This window comes from Mercenaria mercenaria, chromosome 2 (assembly GCF_021730395.1).
Source record: "Mercenaria mercenaria strain notata chromosome 2, MADL_Memer_1, whole genome shotgun sequence".
Taxonomy (NCBI): Eukaryota; Metazoa; Mollusca; class Bivalvia; order Venerida; family Veneridae; genus Mercenaria; species Mercenaria mercenaria.
The window spans coordinates 119,111,819-119,131,477 of record NC_069362.1 but is presented as its reverse complement, the minus strand read 5'-3'; the positions used below and the strand labels follow the sequence as shown (position 1 = coordinate 119,131,477).

The 19,659-nt window shown below is 35.7% G+C and overlaps 1 protein-coding gene across 3 annotated transcripts in view; it reads right to left on the bottom strand.

Annotated features, from left to right (window-relative positions):
- Positions 1-19,659, bottom strand: part of LOC123565033 (inositol polyphosphate multikinase-like) — a 57,434-nt gene that overhangs the window by 13,854 nt on the left and 23,921 nt on the right. For all 3 annotated transcript variants that reach the window (XM_045359017.2, XM_045359019.2, XM_053537668.1), the window contains 3 exons: positions 16,011-16,193; positions 6,907-7,079; positions 3,393-3,477 (listed from right to left, as the gene is read on the bottom strand). In XM_045359017.2, coding sequence (XP_045214952.1) covers positions 3,393-3,477; positions 6,907-7,079; positions 16,011-16,193 — 441 coding nt within the window. The remainder of the gene's footprint in view (positions 1-3,392; positions 3,478-6,906; positions 7,080-16,010; positions 16,194-19,659) is intronic.

Below are 19,659 nucleotides of genomic sequence, written 5' to 3'. Positions count from 1 at the left end.
ATTTCCCTGACTTTTCCCTGACATGAAAGCATTTTTCCCTGACTTTTTGGTTCGGTACGATACAAACCAAGTCACCTAGTATGACTTTTGTTATCTTAAAATGTGCACATTTAGTGGTTCAATTTTAAATGAAAAATAGAATGTTGGCCTCCACCACCGCTACAGCCAACCCTTACCTCCTTTTTTGACAAACATTTACATTGTTTAATATTTTGTTTGTTTATTCCAAATCAACTGGATATGGAGCTAGTGATTATACAAAACACATTGGCAAGCAAAATGACATGAATTATCATGCATTAAAAAGTAATCAAATACACTGTTTCAAACAAACAAATGTTTTTATGTTATGACCAATAGACAATAAAGCAATTACTTTTGGAAACCTGAACATATTAGCCAAATCGAACTGTTTTTCTGAACATAGCTTTACTAAATTACATTAAAATGGAATTGTCATTCTGATTACCAACTAAAAAGAGTAACATCTATAGGATATATACCATGCAAAACACCTTGGTAGCAAAAGCATGTCTTTAAGGTATTGTAGATAATATTATGTTCAATTTTATATATCGCATATAAAATAAGCCCTGCATAATTAAGTGACAGTATTGCATACTATTATATACAAGCAAGACCATATGTTTGTGTTATTGGAGCCTTGTATGTATATATAGTAATAGCTATGTGTAATGGACACTATACAGGAGAGAAGGGGATCGAATCATTAGATACAGCCATCACCAGATTTGCTCAGGAGGTAAGGGGTGCAAATCCCTTTCAGTTTCTTCTATATGGAATTTGAAAAATATGTAGAATATAGATATATGCATATAATTTAAAATTATGCTTTAATTGTTGTAAGTGTGATAGCTTTCATGAAAAAGGAAATATTTGAAGAAACTGCCTTAACCTTTACAAATTGTTGCCTAACCAGATCAGAAAATTCCCTGACATTTTCCTGATATTTTCCAAATTTCAAAATTTCCCTGACATTTTGTAAAATTCCCTGACAATTCCCTGACCTTGAAAAAAATTTTTTTCCCTGACTTTTCCCTGACGCGTATGAACCCTGAATATAAGCTACGGACGAAATTGGATATAAAAAATATTTGTTCAAACTTCGAATATTTTGTAAGTATATTTCAATTTACACCCAAGTTAATAATGTTTCCCTGCATGATTTCAACTGACTGTATGCGAGTGTGACTATGATAAGGTTAGATAATGTTCTTCGACGTCAGGTGGTAATTCCTATCCCACCGCAGCAGGTATGTTACGATATCGGCCTCAGTGAGTTAATAGATTTTTATTCAGATTGTTTGTTTTTTTAATGCTATAAGCGCTGACTAACTGTATGATATTAAATACTAGCAGAAGACCTTTTACTGTTATAAAAAGTCAAATATATTTCACAAGTTGGCTACACATCATGAACATTGTACTTTATGACCTAACTCATAATCCTAGATAGAACAAGGAGCTGCGTTCAATAAATGCTAGATGCCCCCGGTGGCATCCTTGTCGATACAAAGCAACCTAAGTCCAAAACTTAGGTCAAGTTCAAGGTCAAGGTCAAACTGAGGTCAGGTGATGTCTGAAGATGAGGAATGGTCACAGGTTACATCTGCATTAGTATCAAGTCATTCTAGTTAGGGGTTTTGATGCTAGACGAAAAGGTCCCATTTGGTTAACCTCGTACGGACGGACAGGACAATCACTATATGCCTCCCGCATCAGTAGATGCCGGGGGGCATAAAAACTGTAGCCTCACCAAATACCTAAATTTACACTTTTTGTAAATCAACAGTTGAACATAACAGAATTACTGCCCTTTAGCAAGATTGATATGAGAATTTTTTGACCTAAGGAAAGTGATTCTGTCCAAGAGTATTAATAGATACAAATTGTATTGGTGATGTTTAACAAAGCAGTTGAAAGAGATGCAAAACAAGCCTAGCATATTATATAATACCAAATAACACATTTAGGATAATTTCATTATTCAACTCCATATTGGCTGCTTCAATTTAATCAGTCACAAATTTGCCTTGTTTTCTCATACTGTAAAAGCATATATTTTCGCTGGGTCAAAATTTTGCGAATTTGAAATTTTGAGTATGTTCAAGAGCCGGTATGGCTCAAACCACAATATTTTACGCCTAAATTAAATGACTTTACAGTACATTTTTTTTTTGTATACCATCACTTCATTGCAAAAAGTGGATAACTCCACTGACTTAAAGAAGGACTTATTCACTTTTTGCGCTAAGCTGACAATATCCAGTTTTCAAAACCTGATAATTATCAACATTGATTTTTAAAAAGATATATTCTATATTATGTCTTGTAAATTCAGAAAACAACAAGAGCTGTCTCCATAGGATGACATATGCCCCCGATGGCACTTTGAATGAGTAGTTATGGCCGATGTTAGAGTTTAGGACCTTTGACCTACGGAGCTGGGTCTTGCGTGCGACACGTCGTCTTACTGTGCCACACATTCATGCGTAGTTATTTTAAAATCCATGCATGAATGACAAAGATATGGACCGGACACGCCCATCAATGCACTATCATGAAAAATGACCTTTAACGTCTAAGTGTGACCTTGACCTTTGAGCTACGGACCTGGGTCTTGCGCGCGACACGTCGTCTTACTGTGGTACACATTCATGCCAAGTTATTTGAAAATCCATCCATGGTTGACAAAGATATGGACCGGACACGCCCATCAATGCACTATCCTTTAATGTCTAAGTGTGACCTTGACCTTTGAGCTACGGACCTGGGTCTTGCGAGCGACATGTCGTCTTACTGTGGTACACATTCATGCCAAGTTATTTGAAAATCCATCCATCGATGACAAAGATATGGACCGGACACGCCCATCAATGCACTATCCTTTAATGTCTAAGTGTGACCTTGACCTACGGACCTGGGTCTTGCGCGCGACACGTCGTCTTACTGTGGTACACATTCATGCCAAGTTATTTGAAAATCCATCCAACGATGACAAAGATATGGACTGGACACGCCCATCAATGCACTGTCCTTTAATGTCTAAGTGTGACCTTGACCTTTGAACTACGGACCTGGGTCTTGCGAGCGACATGTCGTCTTACTGTGGTACACATTCATGCCAAGTTATTTGAAAATCCATCCATCGATGACAAAGATATGGACCGGACACGAAAATTGCGGACAGACTGACAGACCGACAGACTGACAGACGGTTCAAAAACTATATGCCTCCCTTCGGGGGCATAAAAATCAGTCAACCATTTACCTTTTAAAAAATAAAAAGTATGTATTCAACCTTATTCACTGTGGGACATGTTTTTGCAGTCATTTGAGAAGCCATCCTCATAAAAAAGTTAGTTACTCACCTTTTGTTAAAAGCTCATTCTCTCCTAGCTTTCTGCAGAAAAACTTGTCATAAAACTTGATCCTCTCTTCAACTGGATCATATGTCTGAAAAATACATATTGTAAATTCATATTATATTAAAGGAATATATCTTACATAAACAATAAAGATCTATTTTTATGTTTATAAATTATTCCAACTTGCAGTATCAATGAAATAAAAAAATAGCATTGTGTCCATAGGACACGGATGCCCCCACATACTGTGCCATCCTCTATATAGCAAAAACTATCGAAGAGCCATAACCAAAGTAAAAATATTCACAGAAAAAATTCCTCCTTTATGGTCATCTGCACATCAAGCTTGTTCATCTGTAAAAGTTTGAAGCAAACCAGGTTAATAGTGTAGGAGGAGTTGGTTGCACAATATTTTTCTCAATATTTAAAACTATCAAAAGGGCCATAACTGTGGTAAAAATGTTCACAGAAAAAAAAACCCTCCTTTATGGTCATCTGCACATCAAGCTTGTCCATCTGTTGAAAGCAAATCAGGATAATAGTGTGGGAGGAGTTGAACACACATGATTTTGGAGGTATGGACATAAATGTGTGTGGGCATAACAAAATAAGATACATGTAAAGTCATTTTCAGCTTTGACCTCCAAGTATGAAGCATGGCCTTTACACTAAACTGACATGTCTAAAACTAACAGTTTAGCTCAACATGTTCTTGTAAATAACAACATGCAGTAACACAGCAGAAACCAAATAAACATTTTCATCTTTGACCTCTTAGACTCTGACCTTGATTACACAACTATGTTTATTTGTTAAGAAGTCATGCATGGTCGAACAGACAGACTTACAGACAGACACAGAGACAACTATATACTCATGCTCCAACAAATATCTCCTTTTTCATATGGGAATAAAACCAATATACAATTACTGAATAGCTTGCCTGTCAATAGTCAAAACTATTGTCCAAGGTCAAAAAGATAGACCTAGAACAAATAGTTTTGACTATTGACCGGCAAAATAGAGTATATACTTACTGAATGGTCTACAGGCCAATAGTCAAAACTATTGCCAAAGGTTCATAGTACCGACAGCCAATAGTTTTGAATATTGATTGGCAAGCCATTCAAAAGTGTTTTATTAAATGACATCAGAAATAAATGTTCATATTCATTTCTTCAAGTTTTGACTTTATTTAAGCAATATTTACTGTTGAAGACCAGTCAATAGCATGAACCATTGACTGGTGATTTATAAAATGAGTCCTGTAACAACATTTATATGTCCCTTACACACCAGAAGACACGCTATCTGTTGGAATTTTTTTGGCCAAAAGGAAAAGGAACTCGTTTTTATTGATCTTTTGGCTAAAAGGTTTCGACCAGAGGTCCAACTGACAAATGACCATTCCTCATCAGCTTAAGCCCACTGGCTTAGCTCAATAGGTAAAGCGCAGATCTACAGATCAAGGGGTTGTGAGTTGGATCCCTAGGCAAAGCGTATGTTATCCACGATGATTTGATAAAAGGTTTTGTGTCTAGTATCATTTGTCCTCCACTGCTGATTAATGTGGAGAAGTTTGTACCAATACAGAATCCAGGAACACTGGTTAGGTTAACTGCCAGCCGTTACATAACTGAAATACTGTTGAATTTTTTTTAGAAAAACGGCGCTAAACCTAAAACAAACAAACAAACAAACTCTGCTTAAATTGGGCTATCTATTCTTTCGCATTTTATTATTTTCTTCTTACATAGAATGACCAATAACAGTTTCTGGTTGGACTTCCTGTTTCAAAGTCATTTTTTAGAAGCAACAGAACCTTAAATTAATAATCCTCTGCCTTTGTAATTTGTAGCACATTTGAGCCGCGCCATGAGAAAACCAACATAGTGCGTTTGCACGCAGTCTGATCAGGATCCATGCTGTTTGCTTTCAAAGCCTAATGCAATTACAGAAACTGTTAGCAAACAGCATGTATCCTGGCCAGACTGCGCAAATGCGCAGGCTGGTCTGGATCCATTCTGGTCGCAAACGCACTATGTTGGTTTTCTCATGGCATGGCTCTTTAATATAAGAATAACAAGTTTGGTAATGGAACTACTTTTACATATCTAAACCATGTAAAGACATATAGTAATGTAAAGAATAATTAACCAAATCAAAATAAGAATTTTCTTTTGAAGCTTGTTCTGGAATTGTCAATATTCTTATCATACTAATTCCATGGCAATACAATGCAATTAATTAACATTCTTGTTCCAAGATGTACAATTATAATGACAAATGAAAAGTAAATTACAGTCATTATTCAAGATTTTGTTCTCAGGTTTCAATCCTTAGAAAAGATAACGTCTGGAAAATTGCATTTGTTCAAGTAACATTTTTGCAAATATATAATGAACATTAAAGAACAACAAGAAAATAATATGTTTATCAGAAAATAATATACATTTTTCTAATGTAATGTACATATCATACTTTTGTGTGCACTATCGGCAAATCAAAACGTGAAAAAACACTCGTTTATATCAAGTGAAACTTTGATAATTCATTTGAAGTCATTTGTTTTGCACAAAATCTGAAACTGGTTTACATGCAACAGGAAGAGAAACTCAAATCTCCATAATAGGGTTGATATGGTCAAGTGTGAAGAAGGGGGGCAGGGGCACTAATAACATTACTAAGACATTACAGACCTTGATATCACAAATCAATATTTTTTTACTGTAAAGGAAAGACATGTAATAATACTACTCTATGTTGTGATATAAATAACATGTACTAATGCTTATATTAGAAATAATTTATCATCATACTATTTTGAGATGAAATAACTTCCGTAAGTAACATCTTTGTATTTCACAGAACACCCTAGGCAATCCTTCTATTTCCTGTCAAGTGTTTTGCATGTGATTGTATTTCAAAGATCTCCTTACACAGCCTTATGATTTTCTTGTAAGTATTTTGCAAAGGAAAATATGCATCATTTATTCATTGATGAATGGAGTCATAGCCTTTTAAGCGTACTAAGATCATTTTGTTTAAAATCGGCATACATAAAAGGGTATGACAATTAAAATTAGAAATTTTAGAGAAAACTGAGAAGACCCTAGATTTTCAATTACATTTATTTAATAGTATTCAGTTTCAAAGCTTCTAAATCTATGTATCCAGCTTGATTTAACTTTTATAATTAAAACAAAACTTAATTTGATACCCTTCAGCAAAAATAATCAACAAAAAGTATTTTCATTTCTTCATATTGTAAGTTTTCATTTTTATTGACCAAACAAACTTACTTCCATTAATTTTCTCCCTGGGTTTGGCTGGACACACTCCATCATTGTTCTAAACTAGGGACCACGATTTCCAAATCTCTTGTAATAACTATGGTATTGTTACAAAAGGATTACTTTATTTCTCTAATGCATTATATGGTCAAATATAGCAAAACACTAATAAGGAAATTAATAAGGAAAAAAACAATTTTTAGGCATCAGATTTACAACTGTACCTGCATTCCAGTAAACTGAAAGCCAAATTTTTCTACATGTGGGAATTTTGTCATCTCTTTAGCGATCTTAGCAGGTCCGGCCTCGGGATCGTACGTTTTCTTCCCCATTTTGATATCTACAACACATGGTTTCCGGAACTTACTGACTAGGTTCTCCAACTTCAAGTAAGTCACTGAAATACATAATAAATGACTCAGAGGAAAAGAAAACTGATCATGCATATGAGCAGCAAGATGAAATGTAAGTCTCATGTGCAAATATAAAAGATAAATAAGAAAGACAATTCGTCCTGAAATGAGAAGGTGTTGACAACTTACCCTGAAGGTATAAGGATCAAACCTATGTAAGGTTTATAGTTAAGTAAAACAGACACATACTAAGTTATATTGCATTTTTCAGGTTTTAGATAATGGAATAAACCCTGAATGGCCGTAGATGCTTTTTTATTTATTTATTTATTTTGTTGGGTTTAACGTCGCACCGACACAATTTTAGGTCATATGGCGACTTTCCAGCTTTAATGGTGGAGGAAGACCCCAGGTGCCCCTCCGTGCACAATTCCATCACGAGCGGGCACCTGGGTAGAACCACCGACCTTCCGTAAGCCAGATGGATGGCTTCCTCACGTGAAGAATTCTACGCCCCAAAGAGATGCTTTTTTGGACATTCTTTCAGACTAGGAAAGGCACCTTGGTATAATCTTTCCATAAGCCAACTAGACCACTTCATCATGTAACAAGTGTAGGGTTTCCACCTAGTGATGTGAGGGGCAACTGATCTGTTAATGTCCTTAAACACGTGGTAATGGAAGCCCTTAAAACTGTCCATACTTCCTATTAAGACCACTGTATCTTCCACGGTAACAGTCTGTACTTAGATTCAATAAGCTGAAAACTTACATTACAATACAGCTGATATAAATTAATATAAACAACAGAGACGTAGCTGGGGCCTTTATCATAGTCTGCAGAGGTTGTGTTACTGTATGGAGGTTCTGAGGTATAATCCCAAACAATTTATTTTTAAGGAGGACGGTAAATAATACATTTTGGCATATATTTGAAGCAAACCATATTCTTTCTTGAATAAAATTTTTATACTATAAAGACATTATTGCAGTTCAGTGGATTTCTTTCTTTTGCTTCATGTCAAATATTCACTACGCTTCTGCGTATCTGCGTAAAGGCAGCTATGCGCCTGAACAAGAATGACCATATCACTGGAGGCAGTCAAGTTGCTTTTGTGTTAGTCAACAATCACCAGCTACACCATAATTACATAACAAAACATAATTGGCAGAGTGCCAAGAGAATGTTTGTTTAAATTTCTGAATTCAGACAAACCGGTTTAACCCGATTTTCCATGGATCATATCTTATAAACAAAACACCATCCCTGGAACAGTCAATTAATTCTCTGTCTCTGTGTTTATTACATGCATCAGACTATCTCTAGTACTGACTTGATGAGCAAAAACTTTTGATCATTACATTGCTTATAATCAAAGCACTGAGAGGACTGATGTGGGCAGCGGTTGACAGCTTCTGGTAATGGGCATGAACAGTTAGCTTAAGTTTGGTGATTCTAGTTAAACTACTTTTGATTAATAAGCATTTTCAACCTTTCTTTTACTAATCAAGGGGTAAAACTCTGCTTTTACTCAAAGGGGACAAAATAATGTATGGGCAAAGCTCGTGTGCTTACTGAAAATTTTGTGAGGTTTGGTTAATTTTGCTCAAAATCTTTTTTGAATTATAAGCGGTTTTTTTCCAACAAATCAATGGGAAACACCCTGCTTTTACTGGAACAAGGGGAATAACAGCAAAGGTCTCGGACTAACTGATAATTATGTGTTGTTTGGATATTCAAGTTATAACAAGAGCTTGTAGAACACTTGCATGAATTAACTGACAAGGAACAGAAATTATTTGGTCACTGCCTACTGGACATTTAACGTATTGATCTTAAATCAATAATCATGGGTCATTTACCAGTCTTAAATGACCTCCGTATCAAATGTGATCTTAGACCAAAGCATAATATAGTTTTCTGGCAAAAAAGTTCTATTGTCAATGTGATATTGACCTTTGACCTACTGAACTCAAAACCAATAGGGGTCATTTGCTGGTCATGACAAATCTCCCGATCTCATGATCCTAGGCCCAAGTGTTCTCCAGTTATCATCCAGAAACTGATTTGTCTACAGACCGACCAACATCCATCATCAAACATTAATATTTACAATATACCCCTCCTCCTTCGAATGAGGGCAACTAAATTTCAAATAAGAAGATGCCCATGTCTCCCTAGTCCCCCAATGCATAGTCGTAATAGGCAAGAAGTCAATAGAGGATAGGAGCGAAAGACAAACAGACACTTATGTTTGGTTGCAATAGAGATCATCTACTTGGCATGTCCAGTCACCCTATGAAGTTACAAAATTCTGGGTCAGATGGTTCTCAAGAAACCCGTGTTCCATGTTCAGGCCCCTGTGACCTTGGTCTTTGACCGAGTGAGTCCAAAATCAACAGCATGTCAAATAATCCTATGAAGTTTCAACACTCTGGGTCAACTGATTCTCAAGTTATTGATCCAGAAAGTTTTTCCATCTTCATGCCTCTGTGACCTTTCCCTTAAGTCAAGTGACGCCAGAACATTAAGGGTTATCGACTTTGTAATTCCTATCATCGTGATTGAAGGTTCTGGGTCAAATGATTCTAAAGTTACTGGTTGGAAACCGTTTTCAAAGTTCTGGTTCCTGTAACCTTAACTTTTGATCAAGTGATTCAAAAATCAATAGGGGTCATCTACTCAACATGTCCAATCATCCTATGAAGTTTCAACATTCTGGGTCAAGTGGTCCTCAAGTTATTGATCAGAAACGGGTTTCCATGTTCAGGCCCCTGTGACATTGACAGGTGATTTTTTTTTTTTATTTATTGATTTTTTTTCAAATGAGATCTCATCTTGATAACAGCAGACTATGAATATATTATACATAAATTACATAGATAAAAGACACTTCAGAATAGTTCTTAAACTAAACGCAACCATAAAAGAATATTTACAATGAAATTAAATGTTTCATTCAATTTTAAAACAACTACTTCTATCTCCAATATCAGCACACATCATGATCTTCGGGTTGCATTCAGTCATTTTTCAGCTGTAGATTAATATAATATGCCTCATAATCATGGCAATATGCATGTTTTAGTGTTGTTAAATTTCTGGTCCTTTGGGATCATGGAGTCCATTCAACATATGTGTAATAGAGTTCTGCTTAAGCCGGCGCTAGGGGGCACATTTCATTACCTCTCATGAACAGACTTAATCAAACCGAGTCTGCTATTAGTCTTCTCGGCTGCATTCTATGCTTCCAAAGGGTCTTTGTACGAATACTATTGTTCAAATTCAAATATTGAAAACTGAAATTTTTCTAACTTAGTTTGAATGATCTCAAATGATTTCACTGCAGTCTTCCGAATTCCGTGTATAATTATCCGAGAAGAAATCGTACGCCAGAACGTGAATATTTGGGGACAAAAACACCGCAAATCTACCGGCAATTAAAAGGCGAATTTGTTAAAAATAATGTTTCTTTCAAATTAATTATACCCTTTAATGATATGTCAATCACAAACACCAGCTGGAATGTAATATTAAATCAAATTGAAGTGCATACGTTCGTATTTTCGGGAAACAGATACGAATATTTCACCCCCTCCGTTACGGCTGCAATTATTTTCCTAAGTCGTGCAAATAAAAATTATTTACGTAAATATTATGAAAGGATCGTACCTTTTCTCTATGAAAAATAAATAGGATAACACCTCTTCTGTTGATTTCATGCAAGATATCTTTCCATAAAACCATTTCTATGCTACAAAGTTTGACAGATACACGGGTGCAATTTTATCCGTAAATAAAACGCACGCCGTGCTAGTTAGATATGACCAAAACAAGCTCATTGGTGTTGTTATAATAATAAAATTTCGATTAACTTTTCTAGCAGGAACTGAGTTTTAATTTAAAACGTTTACAAAAGACGCATAGATCTACGCGGATGGTGCTGAAGTACTATATATTAATAGTATTTTTGTAGGTTATTTACAGTTTATTTTGGTCACATGATGAAGAATTGTTTTGGTCATGTGATCAAAGCAAGCATGCTCATTTTCATACGCGTTGTTTTTGTTATAAAATATAGATTACAACAAATTTGTACTTAAGCAGTGCATTTTTAGCTCACCTGTCACAAAGTGACAAGGTGAGCTTTTGTGATCGCGCGGTGTCCGTCGTCCGTGTGTACGTGCGTCCGTGCGTGCGTCCGTAAACTTTTCCTTGTGACATCTCTAGAGGTCACATTTTTCATGGGATCTTTATTAAAATGGGTCAGAATGTTCATCTTGGTAAATTCTAGGTCAAGTTCGAAACTGGGTCACGTGCCATCAAAAACTAGGTCAGTAGGTCTAAAAATAGAAAAACCTTGTGACGTCTCTAAAGGCCATAATTTTCAATGGATCTTCATGAAAATTGGTCAGAATGTTCACCTTGATGATATCTAGGTCAAGTTCGAAACTGGGTCACGTGCCTTCAAAAACTAGGTCAGTAGGTCTAAAAACAGAAAAACCTTGTGACCTCTCTAGAGGCCATATATTTCACAAGATCTTCATGAAAGTTGGTCAGAACGTTCACCTTGATGATATCTAGGTCAAGTTCGAGACTGGGTCACGTGCCATCAAAAACTAGGTCAGTAGGTCAAATAATAGAAAAACCTTGTGACCTCTCTAAAGGCCATATTTTTCATGGGATCTGTATGCAAGTTGGTCTGAATATTCATCTTGATGATATCTAGGTCAAGTTCGAAACTGGGTCACGTGCGGTCAAAAACTAGGTCAGTAGGTCTAAAAATAGAAAAACCTTGTGACCTTTCTAAAGGCCATATATTTCATAAGATCTTCATGAAAATTGGTCAGAACGTTCAACTTGATAATATCTAGGTCAAGTTCAAAACTGGGTCACGTGCCATCAAAAACAAGGTCAGTAGGTCAAATAATAGAAAAACCTTGTGACCTCACTAAAGGCCATATTTTTCATGGGACCTGTATGAAAGTTGGTCTGAGTGTTCAACTTGATGATATCTAGGTCAAGTTCGAAACTAGGTCATGTGCGGTCAAAACCTAGGTCAGTAGGTCTAAAAATAGAAAAACCTTGTGACTTCTCTAGAGGCCATATATTTCATGAAATCTTCATGAAAATTGGTCAGAATGTTCACCTTGATAATATCTAGGTCAAGTTCGAAAGTGGGTCAAGTGCCTTCAAAACTAGGTCAGTAGGTCAAATAATAGAAAAACCTTGTGACCTCTCTAGAGGCCATATATTTCACAAGATCTTCATGAAGGTTGGTCAGAACGTTCACCTTGATGATATCTAGGTCAATTTCGAAACTGGGTCACGTGCCTTCAAAAACTAGGTCAGTAGGTCAAATAATAGAAAAACCTTGTGACCTCTCTAAAGGCCATATTTTTCATGGGATCTGTATGAAAGTTGGTCTGAATATTCATCTTGATGATATCTAGGTCAAGTTCAAAACTGGGTCAAGTGCGGTCAAAAACTAGGTCAGTAGGTCTAAAAATAGAAAAACCTTGCGACCTTTCTAGAGGCCATATATTTCACAAGATCTTCATGGAAATTGGTCAGAACGTTCACCTTGATGATATCTAGGTCAAGTTTGAAACTGGGTCACGTGCCTTAAAAAAACTAGGTCAATAGGTCAAATAATAGAAAAACCTTGTGACCTCTCTAGAGACCATATTTTTCAATGGATCTTCATGAAAATTGGTCAGAATTTTTATCTTGATGATATCTAGGTCAAGTTCAAAACTGGGTCACATGAGCTCAAAAACTAGGTCACTATGTCAAATAATAGAAAAAACGACGTCATACTCAAAACTGGGTCATGTGGGAAGAGGTGAGCGATTCAGGACCATCATGGTCCTCTTGTTTGATAAAGTTGAATCTCAGAAGCTTTCTGAAAGTTAAACAGACTTGAATTACGTTACATTATGGAGGACATGGAACTTCTTGTTCTTCGGTTTTGGATAAGAATTTTGACCGTAGATTTGTGGTATGGTAAATCTGTGGTCACGCTTCACTGCCCACAAAAAGGGTGCTTAGAAATGACATCAAACATCACAAAATAGGAAATATGAATAAAGAATATAGTATGTCTCCTTAAATACCCAGTTGTTGACCTATTAATATATAGTTTAAAGAAAAAATGTGTGTGTGATCTAAATTTACGAATTTTTGATGCAGTTTCGTTATATTGAATGATCGGCCCACTAAACAACTGTCAACTACTAAATAAACAACATGTAGGTGTAAGAAAACACCCCATTTTTATACCAATGTGGATCAAGACCGAAAAACTGTTCAAAATCTCTATTCCAGCTAGAGTTAGTTTGTAATGTTCCTTTTTGAATTTTACTGATATTTATACTGAATTAATTATGGAAAACAAAATACCATCAATGTACTAAATTTAGCAGCAAGATAACAAGACTGTTTGCATTCTGAATTTCATTTCACTAAACTGAAGTTTTGCTATTCGTGAATAGGATCAGCACTGGCAATAAGCAGAAAATACTGTAAAATCATTAACATTTGTGGAAGACTCATTTTTTGTGGATTTCATGGATTCATCGATCGATCCATGAAATTAAACCCCAATGAACCAGTAAAATTCCTTTTCATTCTATGTTTAAAGGTCAAAGTCCACAAATTTAAAGCCGTTCTGACCAAACCACAAAATTTCCTTCCCGCAAAATAAAAAGGTTTTACAGAACACAACATAAATTCATCTGGCCAAGTTTCACAATCTGGACCAGTATACCACAATTATTTATTCATTATCCAACAAACTTTTACCATTTCAAAATCAAACGGGTATAAACCACTTGTTCTGTTTTCCTTCGAGATATTCAATAGAATCTATTAAAGCGGAGATATTAAAGACATAATCGAATGTAGTGCATTTGAAATTAAGTCTGTTTTGAATACAACAGCCGAGGTTAGCAAGTCTAATGTCTGAGTCCATTTAAATGAAAATATTAATATACTAACACAATGGAACCTCAATATGTCGGTGAAAATCAATAAAATGATCACAAGGTTCATATAACCGTATGGTTTATTGACAGGTACGTATTATACACTTGCTGGGTCAAATCGCTGAAAACATATAAAATTTAATAGTATTATTTTATATCATAGATTACTAATGTGACACTACTTGTAATCTGACTAAGGCTTTATACTTCTTTTACATATCTTTTCGATTAATCAACGAGATATTTAATTTTTCTTTCTTTTATACTTAGATGTTTTACTCTAATTGTGATGCAAGCTTCAAGCTAATTTGAACCATTCTTGAGTATGCTTCCTAGAAAAAGCCAGTTCTAGTGTCATATGAGATGGTGATAACGGAGGGACTTGAACCAACGACCTCATGATGAGCAGCCGACAACTCAACCACGCGATCACAGCTCCCCGTTTTTAATCTTAAGCCTGCTGGCAACAAGTGATTCTGCCTTTGCGACCAGTGCAGACCAAGATCAGCCTGCATATCTGTGCAGCCTGATCATGGTCTGCACTGTTCGCTATTTAGTCAGTAAATTTTCAGTAAACACCCCTTCAAATGATAAATGGTTCTGTCCAAATTGAATGATGGACCAGTTCATTATAGAAATTTAGCAGGCTAAAGGTCAAAATGTAAACAAGCTGAATCATATATCTATGAAATCAATCAGCAAGTCATATCTTACACATTCGTAATCAGTAGATCAGCCAAAGGCGAAGTATAAAAGGCAAAATCTTATGATTCTACATACATTCATTAATTAACCTTAATTATTTCATGTTGTGAGGCACTTTGTGATGTAAACAACATATATATCAAGTTAACAACATCTTAATTACGCTTACACCTTTTTCATCTTACAATTTCAGATTTAAAGGTACTCCCATACGTTAAGCATGTTTCATTGCCCCTTAACTATAAACAAACTGTTAAATAAATCACCTGTCAGACATATAAACACTGTATTAAAGGTAACTTTATAATATATTGAGTTACTTCAAATTATTACCAGTTTGTTTAATGATGTATAAATTTTAACCACAATATCTTTAATGAATGTATTTAATATTGTAAATGTCCTTCAAATATTTGAGGCTATTTGATATAAGACATTTAATATAACATATATCTAAGGTAGCTGACACTCATGATTTAAATAAAAACGTGAAGAAGTATTACACTGCAACCAGAATGTTGCTTTTTTCCATTTTTATTAAAAAATAATTTTACAGTCAGTACATCAGCTTGTTTACAGAAGACCTTTGGTGCCTCTTATTAAGACACGACCCACAGAATTTTCTTAATGATTAACGTTCATATAGAATTGTAGAGAGTTCACACATTTATGTAACTGTATTTGAGTACAGCTTTCATGACTTCTAGACTTTGTACAGGTAGTTGCTGATTTGGGTCAAAGGACACAACAATCAAATTATGTCACCAATAAAATTTGAACCTGTTCAACTGTCTCTATAGACATAAACTAAGGATTTAAAAATTCTCATTTAACAAGAACAAGAGCTGGTAGAACATGAAATGCCCCCATGATGCATTCCATAACTGCAGAAGGAACAGAACTCTATTTATTTGGCAAAAAAAATGTTCTACAGTTCTGGGTCAATGTGACCTTGACTTTCTCAAGTTATCGTCTGGAAATGGTTTAACTGTTCCAGGTCACTGTGACCTTGACTTTTGACCTACTGATCTCAAAGTCAATAGGAGTTATCTGTTGGTCATGACCAGCCTCCCTATCTACTTTCATGATCCTAGGCCCAAGTATTCTTCAGTTATCATCAAGAAACTGACTGGTCTATGGACCGACTGACCGACATCAGAAAAAGGGGGCATAAAAAGCACATACATCATTTATAAAAAAGCTTTATGAGAAATTATTGTGAGCTCTTTTTTTGATCCTCAATCATTTTTGACAGTTTTCTATAATATTCATCTTAAAACTTACCATCTGGATATTCATCAAAGTGAAAAGAACCATAGAACTGCGGCATTTGTTGTTGTAGTTGTAAAATATCTTTATCAGTGCAGTCCTCGTCAAATATTTTTCTATAGAAATCCAGCTCCCTCGTCCCGCGAGGGGGCTTCTGTAATGCTTTCAATATATAACCATCTTCATGTTCTAATAAACCTGAAAGTAGACAAAAAGAATAACCTCAGACTGTTACAGCTCTAGTACTTCTACTCTGGTAAAGGGAGAAAATTGAACAAGATGACCCTATATCGCTCACCTGTTAAGCTTGGCCTTGGAATTATCAAGATAAACATTCTGACCAAGTTTCATGAAGATATGGTCATTATTGTGGCCTCTACAGTGTTAACAAACTTTTCCATTTTGATACCACATGACCCAGTTTCGAACTTGGCCTAGGAATCATCAAGATTAACATTCTGACCAAGTTTCATGAAGACAGGGTCATAAATGTGGCCCAACAAGTGTTAAAAAGCTTTTCCTTTGATTTAACTATGTGACATAGTTTTTAACCCCATCTGATCCAGTTTTGAACTTGGCAAATGAATCGTCAAGACAAACATTCTGACAAAGTTTCATGAAGAGAGGATCATAAATATGGCCTCTAGGGTGTTAACAAGCTTTTCCTTTTACTTGACCTAGTGACCTAGTTTTTGACCCCACATAACCCAGTTTTGAACATAGCCTAGAAATCATCAGGATAAACATTCTGCGCAAGTTTGTATCAAATCAAAGCATAAATGAAACCTCAATAGGACTGAAAGGGCCAAAATGGAAAATTTTGCCCCTTTCAGGGACAGTAACTCTAGAACCCATGATGGAGTCTAGCCGACTTTCGAAAGGAACTGAGATCTTCTTGTGACTTAAGTTGTGTTTAAGTGTGGTTAAAATCAAATGTAAAATGTCACTTCTATCGTGTTCACAAGGTAAAAATTAAATTCAGGGGTCAATCAGGGGCCATAACTCCAGAACCTATGATTGGATCCGACGGTTTCATCATGGAATCCAAGATCTATTGTTGTTAAAGATATTTTACAAGCATGTATCAAATCAAACTATAAAAGAAGTCTCTATATGGCTGCAAAAGCCAAAATAGCCAATTTTGGACCTTTAAGGTGCCATAACTCTTTAACACATGATGAGATCTGGCAAGTTTTCGATAGTAACCGAGATAGTTGTGTGCAAGTTTGATTGAAATTGATTTCAAAATGTTTTTGTTGTTGTTTTTTTAGGAGTGGGGTGAGGGGAGGGGGGCTTCAAGACATAATTTTGGATGTTATGTTAAATGGTGAAAAAAAAACAACAAGCTATTGCAGGAATGGGTAGAGCCACTCACTTTCCAAGAACCCGCTGGACAGTTTCTTCACATGAATGAATTCTATATCTTAAATGGACCCGCTCTGCAAAAGGACGAGTTTTTCGAACTCAAAACCCTTAACCACTTTGCAATGAAGGACTGCAGAATTTTTCAATATCCTCAAGACAGATTGCTGATTTATGAAACACTATATTTTTAAGACTTGAAAAAGTTAATTTTCACATTACTGCAAAACCATTTAATTTTGTTAGCATGAAATTTTGTGTTTTGGTCAAAAATGGCTACTTCGTAGAGATATGAATTTGTGGGTTTTAAATCTGGAATAAAAAATGCATGGGAATTTTACATGTTCATTGGGCTTTAATTTCGTGGATTCACACAACAACAAAATCCACAAAACGTAGTTCCTCATGAATGTTAATGAATTGACCATATTCGTTCCTTAACTACAGCCTTTTACCAGAAATACATCTGTCAAACATTCATAATTTCAATTAGGTTTATGAAATAACCTATGAAATGTGGATTTAAAATACATTCAGCACTAAATTTATGACAGTTAAAAAAGACAAGTCTTTTGACAATGAAGTATGACGTCAATGGGCATTTTACCAACTCTTTTAACACTTTTGCTTTATCAAATCTGTAACTGAATTTTAGTTTTAAAGCGAACTGCTTTGATACTAATTTTAAGTCATTCTTAAATCAATAGCCAAAAATATTTCATTGAGATTCAAGTTACTTGTAAATTAACAATTGCCAATATTGAATGGTCCAAACGTAAAGCAATCAGATTATCTTTTTCTTAAACAAAAGATATCAAAACATGAATGCTCAATTATAGTAATTAGGTATGTGACGTCATGTAGAAGGAATATATTTAGATATTTCCTCATGAAATATCATACTTTTAAATCATTCCAAATTACATTATTTATAGTGACTGGTGAATATACATAGCATGATTTTGGCATAAGTTTTAGACATTATCAGGTTGACAAATCATCTACCGGTAATTTAATTAGTAAATATTTCAAAATGAATGCCATGTTCAAACAAATGAACTTGTAAAAATAACTGGTTAAAATAGTGCTTTGTTCACACATTACATATCAAGTTAGTGACGCACAATCATAAATAAATAAGAAACTTGTCACCAATTCAGCTCCTTTAGGCTTTCAAAGATGTAGCTATGTGAAATTTTTACAGCAACATAACTAGTTTAGACATCCCTTCTTGTTGAAAAACCTACAATCTTCTTTACTTGGAACTGTTGTCCCTTAAGGTTAATAGCATTATACCATCAAAGTACAAGATATTCATAGTAAAAGGCCTAGTTTAAACTTCCCTTTATGTTTATGACTGCAACCTGTTTGCAAGGTTCTGATGCCCCTTTAGTAAGATGTGGTAAATATACAAGGTACTGCTGTCCTTCTTGTGTTACATATATACCTAGTTTACACCTTCATGCTTGTAACCGGGCCTGGTTAAACATAGCCACTTTTCTCTGTTACACATACTAGTACCTAGTTAATTGCCTTCATGTTTTGACCATGACCTGTTACTGTGATTTGAAGCACCACTCAGCAGGGAGGGCTTGTACGAGTACTGCTTCCTTTTCTCTGTATCATATATAACTAATTTAGAGCTGCCTTTATGCTTGTGACCTTGATAACTGCAGCCCTTCTTCTCTGTAACATACATACCTAGTTAGACCTTCATGCTTGTGACCGGCGACCTGGTTACGACGTACTGCAGCCCTTTTCCTCTGTAACATACATACATACCTAGTTTAGACCTGCCTTCATGCTTGTGACCGGCGACCTGGTTACGACGTACTGCAGCCCTTTTCCTCTGTAACATACATACCTAGTTTAGACCTGCCTTCATGCTTGTGACCGGCGACCTGGTTACGACGTACTGCAGCCCTTTTCCTCTGTAACATACATACCTAGTTTAGACCTGCCTTCATGCTTGTGACCGGTGACCTGGTTACGTCGTACTGCAGCCCTTTTCCTCTGTAACATACATACCTAGTTTAGACCTGCCTTCATGCTTGTGACCGGCGACCTGGTTTCGACGTACTGCTGCCCTTTTCCTCTGTAACATACATACCTAGTTTAGACCTGCCTTCATGCTTGTGACCGGCGACCTGGTTTCGACGTACTGCTGCCCTTTTCCTCTGTAACATACATACCTAGTTTAGACCTGCCTTCATGCTTGTGACCGGCGACCTGGTTTCGAGGTACTGCTGCCCTTTTCCTCTGTAACATACATACCTAGTTTAGACCTGCCTTTATGCTTGTG